At 39.6% G+C, this 17337-nt stretch overlaps 1 protein-coding gene across 1 annotated transcript in view; it reads left to right on the plus strand.

Annotated features, from left to right (window-relative positions):
• sgcz (sarcoglycan zeta) overlaps positions 1–17337 on the plus strand; it is a gene marked incomplete at both ends in the record, with an annotated part of 296277 nt that overhangs the window by 228897 nt on the left and 50043 nt on the right. The window contains one exon of the mRNA XM_080028761.1: positions 5039–5126. Coding sequence (XP_079884887.1) covers positions 5039–5126 — 88 coding nt within the window. The remainder of the gene's footprint in view (positions 1–5038; positions 5127–17337) is intronic.

The following is a 17337-nucleotide window of genomic DNA, read 5'->3' on the forward strand; positions in this document are numbered from 1 at the left end:
AGGAATGGAGGGAGGCCGCAGGCACTTTATCACACGCTGTGTGATTAGTATGCTGTTTTACCTTTGACTATATAGTATGTACTTTTTTACATTAAAACAACTGTCACTGTTTGTCCTAACTCCCCCTATGTTTAACTAATTTAACCCTACATTTCTGTACATTTCTAACCATTATGGCTTTAGTATCTCTGTCATGCTGTGGTTGTTTACAACGTCTTAGTAACAGCTAATTATCTATAACAGGGGGGCTCTTCACAGTTTAATATCAACGGAGCGGCTGGGGCTATTAAGCAGGTAGGGCAGTTGACCCTACATCCGAAGGGTTGGTGGTAGATCCCCGCCCCCTGCCACATGTCTAAGTGTCCCTGGGCAAGACACTGACCCAAGTGTAAATCGCTTTAAGTGGTCAAGTCTATTACAATATAGAAACACAGACAAATTAAATGAATCAGATGTATAGGTACGTATCCGAAGGTACTGTTCACTTCAATTGAAATTGTAATTCTCAAAAAGCCTCAAGTTTAAATTTCAATCATCACCTGAATCCCCAGCAGTTTAACAGAGATTTATAGTAAGTTTAATCAAATTGTTTAGCTCTCATTGCTTTACCATTACAATTTTGATTTACTCCTACCACCCTCGTGTCATTCTTGACCATAGGAATCAAACAAAAAAACTGATGAAAAACAACACTTTACACCACCTGCTTTTAACAGACACAATTAGAGAGTTGCTGGTTTATAGAGTGGAGATTGGACTTACATTCATCAGGTGGCCAGTCACAGCCCTTCAAATGAATGATAATGTTGCTCCATTACTGCTGGATGTGTAAATACGACCAACAGGTTCGCCACATCAAATACAAAAACAGTTACTGCAGAAACATTTTGCAAAACATTTAGATGGAGCTGGATGACCAGTCACTGATAAAATGTAACTTCTTTATTTTATTTTATTTTTTCGCTTTGCCAGACATACAGCTGAAGACAGGGAGTATTTCAAAGAATTCTCCATATACTGGGTGTGTTCAGTTTCCCGACCGAAACTTTGAAAACCCCACCCAGCCACGATTATGAATAATGACACATACGATTTCTGTACTGCTGAACCAATTTCAGTATCAGAAATTCGACTGATTGGCCGACAGATGAGTAGACCTGCTGAATAGATGCAGGCTTGTAAATGGAGGAACAGACTGAGACAAACCAGATTTAGGATAGCTGAAAGCTCTTTATTAGATTGACGGCTAAATGTATCTCTTGTTAAAAGCATGTCCTTAGCCTTTTAGATCGGGAGACAGACAGTCAGTGAGACAGGCAATCACAGAGATATAGTCAGGAGAGCTAAGAGCTGTCATTAGGCTGATGGCGAGGATGAATCAACCAAATGTACTATACGTGAGGCTTGAGTACATTGCTGTTGATGGAAATGGTATGAAGTTAGACAGCTAGTGAGATGGACCAAAGAGAGCTGAAAGCTGTTATCCGAGTGATGATTTAACACAAATAACCCATCCCATCACTTATGAACCTCCACTCCAGACCTGTTTAGGCTGAGAGTCAGACAGACGGTCAGGTAACAGCAGTGAGACAGCCAGTGCAACAGGCATTCTGAAAGCTTTTGTCAGGACCCATCTGTACTGGTGGCTGGAGGCTGTGATGATGAGCCACCAGTCCACAGCTTATTATTACCTGATACTAATTACACTGGCTACCTCAGGCTGGCACGCCTGTGTTCATAATCAAAGTGAAATTAAACTATTAGCTGAATTAATGGCGCAGTGGTGTATGTTGTGTCAGCATAGAAGAGAGAGCATGATGTGTGGGCCTTTCAGTGTACTTATTTGTGCCTCTGTGCACATTTCACATGATGAAGGGAGATTTACGAGCGAGACACTAAACACAAAAGCCAAAGGGACAATGCAGAAAGTGGGAGAGGGAGATAAACAGGGAGCCGAACAGAGTATAAAGAAGATCACAAATGATGTATGGTACTTAGGAGGAAATGTTACAAGTGCTCACCCAACCACATTTAGATTTGTTTTTTATTTATCCATTGAGGCTACTGCACTGCCGCATAACATGTTACTTATCCACGGATTTAAATCTTTAGATGCATTTCTTTATATGGTGATTGCCTAGCTCATAATAGTGAGGTCATAGTGACTCTTCACACTTGTCTCCATGTGGCTGCCAGACAGATTACATTTCTAACATCAAACATTGTCAAATATGGTTGTCCAGAAACCTTTACAGTATAAGTCCAAAAGGATGACCAACATCAAACTAACATTTGAATTAGAAAACATCAAACATCATGCCAGCTTCACAAAAGATCAGAGTTTGTATAGAGGGAATTCCATGGAGAGAATGAACATTTGATATCAAAGAAGAGCAGCTGAATAGGTTCCTAACACAACATACAGTATATGGAGGCATACAGCATTATATTGCTGCTAGTTTCATTTGAATACATTTGTAATGTTATTTATAAACATATGGAATTAAATCTTTGGATACATGAGTTTTTGTTTTTCAATCATTCATATTCACATTTATTATCTATTTTTTTAATGACCCATTTTTCTAATGTTATGATTTTACCGTAAATACCAAATTAAGTTGCATCTCATTACAGATCATTTTTACTTTTATATCGTATTGCATATGGGTTTTTCATTATATGAAAATAGTGCCCTCATTTTTCAGATTGTGAAACCAAGTAATTCCATAGAACCATGCATGTTTGTGCACACTGCTTGTTGATTGACGCATTCAGTATGCCTAAATAAAGCTTTCCACATGCCTTTTTTTCTCCACATCACAGTGAATACTGCACACTTGAGAATTATCGATTTTACAACAGAGTAACCAACTGAATGTGGTGTCTGAATACAATATATTATACAATACCAGGACAATACCTGAACTGACAATAGTGTTGATAGCCTTAACAAATAATTAAGAATTTCCTAATAGATTTTTCTTAAAGGTGCTCCGACGAACTTTCAGTTTTTGTTCATTCTTGCACCCCCTCTGGTAGTGGTAGTGTATTTACTACGCCAGCTGTTGTTCCTGAGTGAGCGTACCCATGACAAAGGCATTAAGAAAAACTAAATACAAATAGCATTCTTTGCTCTGGTGGTGTTGTTTGCTGTTGCATATCGTTTGTGATCATCGAAGGGAAAATGTCCATGTTTCAGAAATAATAAAAAGTTCCTCGTAGCACCTTTAAGTACCACCCATCAGAATGTTTGGCTTCAATCAGCTGTTATGTAAATATAGGTTATTAACGGTTTAATATTCACTAATTATTTACCACCAGTATTTCTTTGCATTTGCATATGAGAACTTAATCAAATATGACTTTCCATCTACGTATGGTCGCGCTTCTAAATGACGGAGTCCGCACTAAGTGAATGGGATCAGGCCTGCTCATGCACACTGCCCATTGAGCTGGAATGATTCAAAGCACATTACAGCTGCCATGCTTTACAAAGCGCCCATCGCTTTAAACAGAGTGGAAAGATAATATAGTGAAGCCTATCACACGGCCCGTTGGAAATAATTAATACAGCACATGCGTTAGCAAACAGATGAGAGAGGCAATGCACAATAAACCGTGTGGAGCACTCATTTGTTGTTTGGCAAATGTGTTACCTGACACTGTGAGTGGGTGGTGTGTGTGTGTGTGTGTGTGGGTGTGTGTGTGTGTGTGTGTGTGTGTGTGTGTGTGTGTGCATGCACATGGGCTGGGTTGTCTATGTACCTGCACCTGATATTGGTGTGTGTCTATGATATGTGTTTGTGTCTAGGTTACCGACATATGGATACACACAAGCCCTGTTTGTCATTGATTGTGTTGTATTTGTGTATTGCTTTTTGTATGTGTGTGTTTTCTGCGGGTCCGTAACTTGTGTGTGTCCCTCACACATTTGCTGTGGTTCTGTGTTTGTGTTTGTGATCAATCCTGTCCTGGGAGTCCCCGGACGCTCCAAAATAAAGCCCAGACAGGTGTGACATATTAGAAATTTGGTCTCGACTCGCATAAGCAGACCAAAAAAACAATGAATATCCATCCATGACAAACAGAGAGAGAGAGAGAGAGAGAGAGAGAGAGAGAGAGAGGGAGAGAGAGAGAGAGAGAGAGAGAGAGAGAGGGAGAGAGAGGTTTGAAAGGGACATTGAGAGTGAGGAGGAAGCGAATGGGGGGGGGAAAAGGGATTTTTTTTTCTCATTTCAACGGATCAACGGCTTTCCAATTTTAACACAATTCTCATTTGGAATTCAAACCGGAAAGTAGCAAGACATTAATTTGAGGAAATCAGCAGAGAAATTGGGTCACCTGTGAGCTATTCATTTCACGCCGCCAAAACAAATAAGCGATTTAAAAGACAGAGTGATAGAGGGAGAGATGTGGTGGGAAGGGAAATAGAAAGAGAGAAAACACGGTATGTAAGTGCAGAAACATAATGCAAGCAGTGAAGGAGGGCTGAAGGAGAAGTTGGTTAAGAATCTGAGAAGGACGATTTTGCTGGATGATGATTGGGAAATAAAGAGAAAGATGAGAGGGTATGGCCAGGGACAGAGAGAGAGAGAGAGAGAGAGAGAGAGAGAGAGAGAGAGAGAGAGAGAGATGTTGCGTTGAGTTTGGAATATAATGAAAATGGCAGACATGGGGTTCGAATTCATTACTACCCATCCACGGAATGTAAACTAATTTGGGCAGTGTGTGGCTCAATCAGACTTTAAAGAGGAGAGCAGAGGTCAGGGTCACAGTCGAATTTAGCTCATTTAGAATGAGAAAGATTGCCTTTTTTTGTCAACACGCACATAGACACACAACAAGCCAAATGGTGTCAGGCTCACTAGGGAGTCAAGTTTGTAATGTCAAAGATGATACTGGCTCAGGCTGTAGAGAGCAGGATAATGCAGTACTGAAAAGTGTGTGTGGATAGGCTACTTTAATGTGTTTGTGACAGTGCAAGGGATATACAATTTAATGTTGTCTTAATCATCTTTCTTTCTCTCTCTTTCAGGACAGTCCATTAATCCTCCAGTCAGACAGAAATGTGACTGTCAATGCTAGGAATGATCAGGGACAACTGACCGGTCAGCTAACCGTGGGTAAGACACCGACACCCACACACACACACACACACACACACACACACACACACACACACACACACACACACACGCGCACAGTTATGATGCTTTGTTTGTGCTTGATTTCCTAAATGCATTCTACCTCCATCTGTTTACCAAACTAAATGATATCTGTTTCAATTAGTGTATCACACCAAGGCTGATAGCCGTGTTGTTTTCTCTACTGAATACTTTTTCCAAGGTATTATTGGATTAGTGAGGGCCCAGTGTCATGTGGAAGATTCCACTCAAAAGACTTATGACATATCCGCATAGAGACCAATAACAAAAAAAAAATTAAGAACATGGCCTTTGTTTACAGTGTTGGTATAAAACAGGGTTAATGTTGGAGCTATTTATGAGAGTCAACCAACAAAGTTTCAACTGTAGAGCTCTCATGAATATACCGCCACCAGGGCACGTAAAAAAAGGATTAAAAAAAGCTGTTTGGGCTAAATAAAAAATAACAGTATTTTCAGTTTGTGTCACTATTTCTGACCGAGAGAAACTGTAACGGCTTGAACTTGAAAGGCTTGGTGCTGTTGGAATGACTGATATATAAATGTACAGAGTGTGCGTGCGCGTGTGTGTGTGTGGTTGTGTGTGTGTGTGTGTTAAAAAAACAGGTGTGTGTCCTTTGGTTCCTCTGAGTGGGGTGAGTTGCAGATGCAAAGGTCTATAGTGACAGAGGCACCAAGGTGATTGTGGCATTGGTTGAGGTTCAGAACAGGTTAGATTTAAAATGTAGTTAGCTGTGACCTTTTCTTGCTGTCGTGTTTGTTGTATAACATGTCTTTTTTTTGTTGTCTATTCCTTACAAAAGTTCAGCAGCCATCGTCTAGCACTAACATGCCCTCTCAACCTCTCTCAGGGTTGAAACACAAAGAGACAACACAATGACGTTTAAGGTTCTGCAGTGTCACAGTGAGGGCGCATGTATGGCTCCTACAGTATATTCATTCTGGACTTAAGAGATGTTGATACACTAAAATGCTCTATGAGTGATTCCTGCCTGTGTTGTACTTAAATGTCGAAGAACATTGGTGAAGGTTGAAACAAAACCAAACAGCAAAGCACCCCCTTTGTAGCTACTGTATGTTGTTTTGACTGTGGCCTTGAAAACACTTGACACATGTGAGGTATAGCAGAGGAGAGTGCTGTTATTTTTAGCTTTAATGGAAAATACATGGTTTGTACTACATGATCCCCATTAATAGTGCTTCTTCTTGGAAAACATCACAGTAGGGCTATAGACATTTTTCCTCTGCTTTTAATACACTTTTTTTCATTCCGCACATACTTTCACTTAGGGACATTTGGGTTCAATGCAAGTTAAAATTATTCATGAAACCACACACCCTCAAGTACAGTTTATTTTATTTAAATAGCTGGATATCACACATTATAATTTGCCTCAAGGGGCTTGACAAACTGTACAGCATACAATAACCTTTAAATGGGGGAGGGGGGAGGACATGGAAGAAACCTTATGAAGAGTAGCTGGGGACTGACATTCCAGACAGTCAGATGTGCACTTGATGTTGTATGCACACATTTTGCAAATATTTCACGTAGATTGTATTGCATATATGAATACTATGTATCCAGGATACCACTCTACAATGCATACCTGCTAAGAGGACTGGCCACACAACCACAGGAGAGGCAAGCACAGCATTCACACATAAGAGAGAGATAGACAAGCACACTGAGTGAAGGAGAGGTATGAATAGTATGCAAACTATAGAAAGTGAGAGGAAAAGAGTACAGGTCAACTAGGGGACAGACAGAGGTCACAGTGCCTTAGTGAACAAAGAGGACAAGGTGGAGAAGGTTTATGGCATTTCAATCCCCAAGAAAGTAGTAAGTTATCCTTTTTTACATCTGGAATTTGGTCTGCCTAGATGGATGATAGTGCTGATATCTGGCTGTTTATTGACGTCATTAGAGACATTGTCAGAGTCAGCATGTGATTTGATGAGACACAATATTTACCAGAGCGTGCCATGGCTAGTGCTGTATGTGATTGCAGAATTGAACCACAACATGCATCAAATTCCCTCTCGGTGTATCTCTATCTTTCACTATTTTGTTTCTGAAAATGATTTGCATAGTCAGAATTAATAATTTGCTCCCCAAGTGACACATTGAATACTCAAGGAAAGTGAGCTTTATGTTGCAAAACAAAATAGTGTATTTGTAATAACACTTTGAATGGCCTTGTGTCTGAATTGTGCTATATCGATAAACGTGCCTTGCCTTGGAGCATGTATGGACAACATGCATGATCTGATGTTGCAATCATAACATTCGCAGACAAATTAAGTTGTTTTGGTTTTGTATATTTAATCATTGATCATGTGTAGGTTTTGGATAGTTTCCTTATATTATTAGTGGGATAAAGTAATGGTATTAATGTGATTGTGAAAAGAGGGTTTTTTAAGTGTTTAAATATGTATTAGTCATGTACAGGCAAAGCCCAAGTGATGGTCAAGTCGATCATGGCCAATTTCTGTTCTATTATTTAAGGCAGTCAGGAAGGCCGGTGTGGAAAGGGCTGAATCGTGCTGTGCAAGTTAGGATGTTTCTTGTCATGCTGTGTAGGTGTATATGAAAACTGAAGAAATAACTGCCTCTCGGAGTTGGCTTCACAAGATGTCTGCCTTTGCCCTCAACAGGCAGAGTCTCACAATGTCAGAATGCCAGTCAGGGTGAAAAATATTTACCGGTAGAAGGCCTCTCTCCACTGTCTTTCTCGTTCGATTTAAATGCAACATATAGATATCCATCTCCTGTAGGCAGGCCAGGCACTTCTAGTTTTATTTATATGCACACACAGTCTTTCCTCTGTCTGCCACTGGGAAGGTTTGCAATCCCTGACATCTCACCTCCTGCTGTTCAAAGTCCCTAAAGCTGCTTCCCTCACCAAGTAAAGCTCTTTAATACTTATGTGTGTCTGAGTGATAGTGTGCCTTGCATGTGTGCCTATCTTTCAGTCAGCAGAATCAGTCTGTTTTAAAACTGCCAGACGGCCAGACAGCACTGATGCAGCTGACCTAGTCAGGCTGCTACAGGATGACAATGAAGAGTGTTGTGTGACATAAAAACACACACACACAAACATGGGTAGACCTCTCAGCGGTTGGCTGATGGGATAGAATAGGACCGAATAAAGCCCCCCTGAGGAGCTTCCTCCTTGGGTTGAGGAAGTCCTGTGGCCTCCTCCTGCCACTCCCTCCTGTTGCTTCCATGCTGACAGTCTAATTTCTCCTCTTATGATCATAAATGATATGTAACAGCAAACAAGACCATCACTGAAACTATTTCTATTGTTATATAGTTTAATTTGAAGATACTTCATGCATTTTCCATGGGTACGCTCACCCAGGAACAGCTGGCGTAATATAAACACTACCGCTTTTGTCCAAAGGGGGTGCAAGAATTAACAAACACCAAAAGTTCCTCTGAGCACCTTTAAGTATCATCATGGGCATACACAGAAATCCTGGAAGTAAGACAGTTACTTTTCCTCACATAGCCACATCGGAAGCCCGAAAGTTCCACCTCAGTAAAAACCCTTTGTTAGTATCCATCACTTGTCCAAGCTTGTACACGAGGTACAGGATAATCACAGTCAGTGGTAAGGAAAGGTGCATTTTTGGACTAGTACAGTTACATAGAATACCTAGACACAGATTTACTCTCACCTTATTGCTGATTGGAGGGTCAACAGGTACTAATTTGAACTGCGTATTAAGTGAAGAGGAGGAGGGAGAGAACAACCCTGGTGTTGTGGTCAAAACACTGCGTACAAGGATGAAATTAAAACACAAAGGTCAATATAAATCTTGTTTTTTGTTGTAGTTGATACGAAACTGACTGGTACTATTTTCCACTAATTGACATGTGTTGGTTGTCAGCATCAAGTGGTAACTGATGGATGTTGAATTGTTGGTACTTTGAAATCTCAGAGGGGGGATGTCAGTCACACCAAGCACCCCCATGTTTTTCCAACTTCTGTGGAGTCTATGCAGAAAGATAAAAAGGATGGCTAATTTACCAGAGAAAGTCCATTTAGATCTTTTTGCTCTCCCTTTTTTTGTTGATACAAATGACTTGTTTAGGGAGTGCTCACACCTTGGCATACTCAATTCAATATCCTTCGACAGATAGAAAAAACACACACGTACAGACACACACATACACCTGTCCATCTACCTCGTGTCCATCTGAGGGGCCTGTCTTTCGATAGAGAGGGCTCTGTCTACACGTGTTGGCCTTGGGCTTCTCATCTCAGTTTTATTGCTGTTCTCTCTCTTTTTTTCATCCTGCCATCCCTCCTCTTCCTCTCCCTCTCCATCCTCTCCGTCGCTGTCAGCTCGTTAATATGAGTGAGAACCTGTCATCTTTGTCTTGTGAATCGCCGGCCATAAAGATGATGAGTGAACTTGGGGAGTCTTGAAGCCATACCCTCTCACCCGCCTAGGTGATGATGTCTCGGCATTGGAGAGGGGGGCGGGGGGGGGGGGGGTGAAACGGCATCCGCTGGAGATAAAATGGGATAACATTACATCTTTAAGAAATTTAACAGAGGTGTTTTTCATTCCAATTGGCTGAGCAAACTTTTTTTAAGAGTAAAATATGATATTAACTAACTTAAACCTCATAACCACCAGTCAAACTGCAAACTACTTATATTCTAGTTGTCTTCTTTTTTTACCTCTTCATTAAAGCAGCTCTGAGTAACATTTAAATATCTTTTAAACAGCCTCATGTTTCCTCTGATAATCATAAATTACCTTTAACAGCAAACGAGACCATCAGTGCAAAGAAAGACGTTTTTATATAGTTTTTATTACTGCATTTGGTCTGGTCGCACACCCAGTCCATGAATGTGCGGTACTAAAACAAAGTTTACTTTGCTTCACCATCATCAGATGACCATTATTCATCTGAAATAGTCATTATTTACAACAACATGAACACATTACCTCATCGTGATCCATACAAACTACAGTCTCTCGTTCATTCGCTTTCTGTGAGGACATGGAATCTTTCAGCTCCGTGCGAGTTGTTAGTGAACCTGCATCAACTCATTGCAATTAGGTGCGTGTGGCACTGACTGGCATTAGTTGATGCAGAGTCACCAACCGAAAAGAGCCGAAAAGAGTCCGGTGCCCTCACACTTTCAACACACGGACATGCATTTTATTGCGTCCTATTCATTGGACACTCGCTCGACCAGCACGCGCTAGAAAACAGCTTTACGACAGTTGGCGTCGTAAAAATACTACCACTTTTGTCCAAAGGGGCCGCCAATAGACAAAGTTACTCGTAGTGGCTTTAAAACATCTAAAAAAGCACTAACTGCTTAGTGCAATATTGATATGTGTCCTGCTAACAAATGATACAACTATGGTTGACCAGCTATTGTATAGATATTTCATTACAGCAGCAAACATTTGAATCATCCCAACTATTGACAAAAACAACTATTTTTTGTATCCATTCATACTATCAAATTGATTTTACCCACAACATGCTTTGTCAGTCTTTGATATTGAAAACACTGTGAATTCGCTTTCCTCTTGTATGTCTTTTAGCAGCCTTATCAGGGAGTGTTAAATTGTTTAAAAATGAGTAAAGCTGAGCTTTACTCATTTTTATCTATTTATCTATCTCATCTATCTCATCATGATATAGACTTGCTTTGTTTTACTTGTGTATCTGTCTCTTGGCAATGTCTCCACTCATCGGAGCCTGTGTGAGTATGTGTTTATATTCTGGCTTTCCTATTTACTTTTAATTTTTCTAAGTGCATACCACTAATAATGCTCCTTCTCCCCAAGCAGGAGAGGTATTGGTAGCACTCATTACCCTTGTGTATGTGTGTGCCATTTTATGGCGGCAGTTTATAAAAAAGGGTAGGCGCAGAAGCCAAATGCTATTTGGAAAGAGTTACTGTAGGTGTTAAGTGATTGTTTCTATATCTGAATGTGTGATTTAAAAGTTTGATTTGGGGAAGTGTATGTGTGTTATGCTTAACTTTCAAAGTGACTTTCACCGCTCAACTTTTCTCTCCTTCATTCTACATTCAACACACACACTTTCTCGCGGTCTTTCTCTTGCCCTTTTCATTCTCTTTCCTCTTCGCTTCCTTTATTCACCTCCTCTTCTTGCCTTTTATTGTATCACTTTTACCTTTAACTCCCCCTTTTTTAATCATGCATGGACCTCATCTCTTATTAAACAAGTGAATCCCCTGCTGACCTTGTTACCTTCTCCCTAACTCAGGCTTTCATTTATCACTTCTATATCTTCACCCTCGTACACTAATTATAATCCCTTTTATCTTGGAATCACTCACCTCCATTCTCTGGCATTCATCTGATTTATCTCAAAACGTGGATTATCAAAGCCACAAAATTAGAGGACGTAAAGGCAAAGGCCAAGGTGTTATAGAGGGCTGATGTTTGGTGGTAGAAGGTGGGGTGAATTTCCTGAGAGAAAGTCATATTTTGTTTGTTGTTGTTGTACTTAAGACCCTTTGTGGATTTGTTATTGTTCTTAAGACATTTTGTGAATTGATTTTTAGATTGTATTATTGTTTTTCTCTCTCAGAAACACGGCAATGATTTGTCAGTTAAACAGTTGAATGTCGGCTAGAATTGGTCTCAGATTAGTGTGCCGAGTGAACACTGGCAAAGCCTTGCATAATATTCAATTGTTTCATTACACACAGTCTAATTAGGAATCTGCATCTTGTAAATCCCTCCCTCTGAGAAACAAATGATGTACATAACAATCATATTTCACAGTGATCACATTTTCAGCCAGGGCGAGATCTTTCTGGCATGATTTGGCATGGCTGGAAAACACAAAGACAAAAAGTAGTCTCGTTTTTATCTCTCGCCCCTCATCCAATCAGCAAAGTTGAGACAGCACGTCTTCCTCATTGTATACTGCCCTTCTATGATCAAATCAATGGTTTTAATGAGGCAATTAAAAATACATATCTGAGCATTAACAAACTGGAATGCACTTAAGGGGCCATCAAGGACTCAATAAAGGCGTGGATATACCGCTATTGTTGTCAGTTATCCTTATGATTGCACTTTAATTGCACAAGATAAATTGTCTGCATACTGTTTTGGCAGCAAAATGGCAAATCATTTTTCTTCATCACTTGTTCATGTGTGCTCTGAGGAATGGATTGAATGGACTGTATGAAGTCATCCTACTGCACCAGTGAACCATAGGTTAAATTACTGGATGGATGGATGGATGGATGGATGGATGGATGGATGGATGCATAGATAGATAGATAGATAGATAGATAGATAGATAGATAGATAGATAGATAGATAGATAGATAGATAGATAGATAGATAGATAGATAGATAGATAGATAGATAGATAGATAGATAGATAGATAGATAGATAGATAGATAGATAGATAGATAGATAGATAGATAGATAGATAGATAGATAGATAGATAGATAGATAGATAGATAGAGATTTTTTAATACGTTTTTGTATGATAGTTTTTGTTTTATTGGATTGCTTTACAGTTTACTGTAAGGCATGACATGATGTGCTTTATCTGTTGAAAAAGTATGTGTTGTAGAACCAAAAGCTACATGATTATCTTACTGTTTATGTATGGAAGGAGTTATACAGCCATGAACAATAACCATCTGTTTTTTATGTTTAATAAAATGCCATCAAAACATCATAATAAAAATTCTGCTTCATGATGCAAGTCAAAGAAGAATGCTGTCGCCTTCAGGCAATGAGGATGACTTAATGTTTGTTTATGAGCGTGGAATGTTTATCGCATTTTTTATTTTTTGCAAGTATAGCAGAATATTGTTTGCCATAAAAGACAATGTACTACCAGTCTCTTTTACCATCCAGCCTCAAAATCATATTGTCATGGACATAGTAAAGGAGTTTTATAATCTTATTACTGGCCATGTCATTATTATTAACTTTGAAGCCATTCCAACCAAAAGCCATTCCAACCAAAAACGACTGTTTTCACTCAACACATATTAAAATATCATATCCATTAATATTTCATACAGTTAATAACATGTTTAAATAACGCTTGATAAACCAAAAAGCAGTTCACATCCAACATATTGCAAGCTGCCAAAAAAGTGGGACATCATATCGAATAGCTTTTTTCTTCCTCTGCATTGTCTGTAGCAAAAACATGAATAATGTAGTGTGCACAGTGGTTAAAGAATCTGCCAGGTCAGCGCAATGACTCAGTATTCCTTGAGGCATGTTTGGAGAGCAAACATTTATAACGCTGCACATTTTAAATGAATAAAAAAAGAAAATAAAGGATAGAATGCCAAAGGTTCCCTCTAGACTTCCATTCAATTTCGGACACCACAACATCCCCTTGGGCACTATTGCCATGTTTTGTTTATATTCAAGCACTAAACTGAAGCTGCTGTCCAGGGTAGCTTTAAATAACTGCAAATGCTGGAATATGTTAAAGCTTTTCAATGTCCAGCTGCAAAGTAATAATGAATTGAAAGATTAATGTAGTAACTTTAGTCATACATAATAGATGATCTGCAAAAAAACTAACAAAAAAAACATTTAATAGCGTTGCCTAAAAGCAGGTACTGTAAGTTATCACTATGCTTTTATTGCCAATGCAAAAGGTCATTTAATAAAATGCTTCAGTTAAGGCTCACTACATTATATTAAAATGCCAGATTATTATATCTTGTGGCTTGCATTTGCCATGACTTTAGGATATTAATGTAATTATGTTCACAGAGGCATGCACGTTACTAGAAAGCCATAAAAATCCAATGTACCCTAAGCTATGAGTTGTTGCTTTTCCAACAAGGCGAACAACTCCAGATTGTCTAATGCGCATATTATTTAAAACATGTTTGCCTTCTTGAGTCTTGTTCCTAGGTCATCCCAAAGATTTAAGAAGCACAAAGACTGACAGGGAAAGTAAGCAAAGGGCCTTTCCTGCTACTTAGAGTTTTGTTCCGATCCAGTGAACAGCTCTGCTGCCCCATGAGTTATGTGTCATGTACATCAAATGAACCTGACGTTATGGTGTCTTCATGACTTAAATGTATGTTCAGTGAGGCTTATTTTGGAAAATAAGGCAATATAAGTATAGAACCGCTTAAATACAGTCGAGTTCAGTTACATGACTCCTTCTGAACAAACTTGACCCTAGCCAGGTTCGCTTTCAAGCTTCACCTTAACCTGAGCTGCTCAGTGTTACAACCTAGCAATGCAATGTAAGCTTTTTTTCTCAAAGTCCCTGTCTATCAGTCCTTCATATGTTTGTATTGTGAGTACACAGCTGCACCTCATGTGACATTTGTCAACATGACAGGCTGCAGTTATTTCCCACTCAAAATGCAGAGCTTCAGTCTGTTACATGTGTGCTTTTTAATGCACTAGAAAAGGGCATTTGCTTGCCTTGGGCTACTTGGGTATATTATTCCTGGACATGAACCACACTTATTGTATGTGTGAGTTCAAGGTGAGTATTGCAAATTGCCTGAGTTACATGTGATAGGGTAGGTCAGCAGCCTGGAGATCATCCCTACATATGTCCAACTGACTCTACTGTATGTCAACTTCTGATCCCCGTATGCTTCCAATGGTTCTCCCAGGCTTTGCTTGTGTTTTCTTTTTTTGGCTCTCAGTTGAATACCGTATTTTATTGGGAGATCTTTTTCATCTTAGCTCTCTCTTTACATCCCTGCCTTCTTAATTGTGAATTGATAGATCCGACTTAGTTTAGTCCTATCACATTAGCTCTGAGTTGTCTCAACTATTTTGTTTTAATTTACAGAAGAGTGTCTCAAAAGTAGGATAAGACAAGCCATGGTTTCTGTCGTCTGAATATGATGTTGACGTGTGAAAACATACTCCAAAAAACCTCAAAAATCTGATCAGAACCGAGACAGTATACTGTATACAGTATACATATAGTATACATACAGTATACAGTATACAGTATACATAGCAGTGAGTATGCCTGCATGTGACTCTATAGAGTCACATTCAGGCATACTCACTGCTATGCTGCACATCATAATTGCAGAGCAACAGGACAAAAAACAGATACAAACATTACCATGGCAAGGCAGAGAAAGGGTTGGTGACAGATTGATTGAAAAACTATGCGAGGGATGCAAAAGGACTGATTCGACTCACATCAACTATTTAATGAAGATTCATTTTAGAGGAAAACCATTAGTATAAAGAGGGAAGGAAAAATTATTAAATGAATGGAATTGAATGAATGTTTCCTGTTTAATTAAGTAGGCCTATAGCAAGTAATAGCAATTGTTTTGTGTTGTATTTGGGGCTTTTCTACAGGAATATGTAAAGCTGTCTTTTCATCTGCACATTCAACCATGTCATCTTTTCCTCCATCCCACGGCCCTGACTCCAGAGATCAGGTTGATTAATGTAGATGACAAACGGCAGTCATTTATCTCTCCCTCTGTCTCTTTCTCTCCTCCCTTACTTATATTAATGACTGTAATCAACTCTAAATAAATAATGTGTGTTCCTCGGTGCATGAATCGTATCCTCCCACCTGTGGAGATTTCAAAAGTTGTATTAGAAAGTGCTTGACGATGCAGTTTCTTGCTTGTATCCAAAGGATTTCCCTCTCCTCCCCTTCACATCTTTTTCCACATTCATCTTCGTCTTTTTCTTTTTGAGAGACACTTTGAAGAGATTAAAGGCGGGCTGTGGTGCAGCCGAGGACCTGACTCTCTCGCGTTGCCTGGGAGAAAAACAACAATGTGGGTACAGGCCTGTTTCCTGCTGTTGCATCATGGTCTTGTTGCTTGCTGTTTACTTTCAAAGGGACAAAAAATAATACAGTTGCTTTCTCTTTTGCCCCCTTATCTCCTAGTATTATCCCCATGGTCCCCAGACAGTGTTGTGCTACACCCAACTCTCAAAATGACAGTGGCTTAATTTAAACTCCAGTCAAGCATGTTTACACTAAATTGGATCATAACTTGACCCTGCATGTTTGGAGTTTCTCTTATTAAGGAGGAGTGTTGAGTGGTTGAGATTCAGACAGGGGTTGTTGAACGTTCTCCTCTGTTTTAGTGTTTTAAAGTCATATTATTTATCCATCCACATTTAAAAACACAAGAGGATAATGATAATAGAAACAACTTGATAAAATATAAGCACCATTAAGGTAGGGTTAGTTACAGGGCTGTTGTAGTGCACTGTCAATGTTTGGATAACATGATCATACTGTATGTATTATATAGATCACAGAACATTACATAAAGTAAGGTACAAACATACATTGTACCTTGTAAAGGTTTACAAAGCAGACTATCTGTGTCATTTTTGCAGGGGCCTTCAGAGGAAGACATAAAGTGGTACACTACTCAGCTGAAAAGCAGTAACTGCAGGGTACTGCAGTATGGCTCATCAAGGGATCTCTGGTGTATAAAAAGAGTCCCAAAGATGAAATGACAAATACTAGCATTATCAAAATATCATGTTTCAACAAGTATTGCAGTAGTGCTGCTTGGTGTACTGTATATACAGTGTAGTGTTGTACATGTGTTGTGTGTGTGTGTGTGTGTTTTATTTGTGTTTCTCTGTACTCAGTTGTTGCTGATTTATTCAAGAAAAGACTACCCGAAAATAGAGTCTGCCGTTTCAGGCAGCTCCAGTCTGCCCGTCGCGGCCTAAAAAGTGCCAAGAACACACTGAGCCAACTACCGACTACCGTACGCTCTGCGCTTGCGCGGGACGTAATGCCTCCATAACAGCAGGCGGCGCTAATCTGTATTGTGGCCCAAAAAAATACGGAAGCCGGAAATGATGGGACAGCTCTCTAGAGTCTAGACCATAAACATAGATAGAAATACGTATTTATATTTATGGACCATAAAGAGCACCATTTTTAGCAGAGAGCGTTGAGCATGGTCTCGAGCAGTCAACAAGGGTTGATGCATGCGAGTACTCGCTGAACAAAACACACAAACACATTAAAACAATGGCTAACTGTTGTTAGCTGTTTGTGCTACCCGCCTCACTTCCGGGCTTCACTGATTCGCTAGCCCTCCACCAATCAAATTGCTCCAACTGAAAGACTGCCTGCCGGCTCAAAAGAAGCCCGACGACATCTACGACGACCAACGTCACGGC

The sequence above is a fragment of the Ammodytes marinus genome, assembly GCF_949987685.1.
Source record: "Ammodytes marinus genome assembly, chromosome: 6".
NCBI lineage: Eukaryota > Metazoa > Chordata > Actinopteri > Uranoscopiformes > Ammodytidae > Ammodytes > Ammodytes marinus.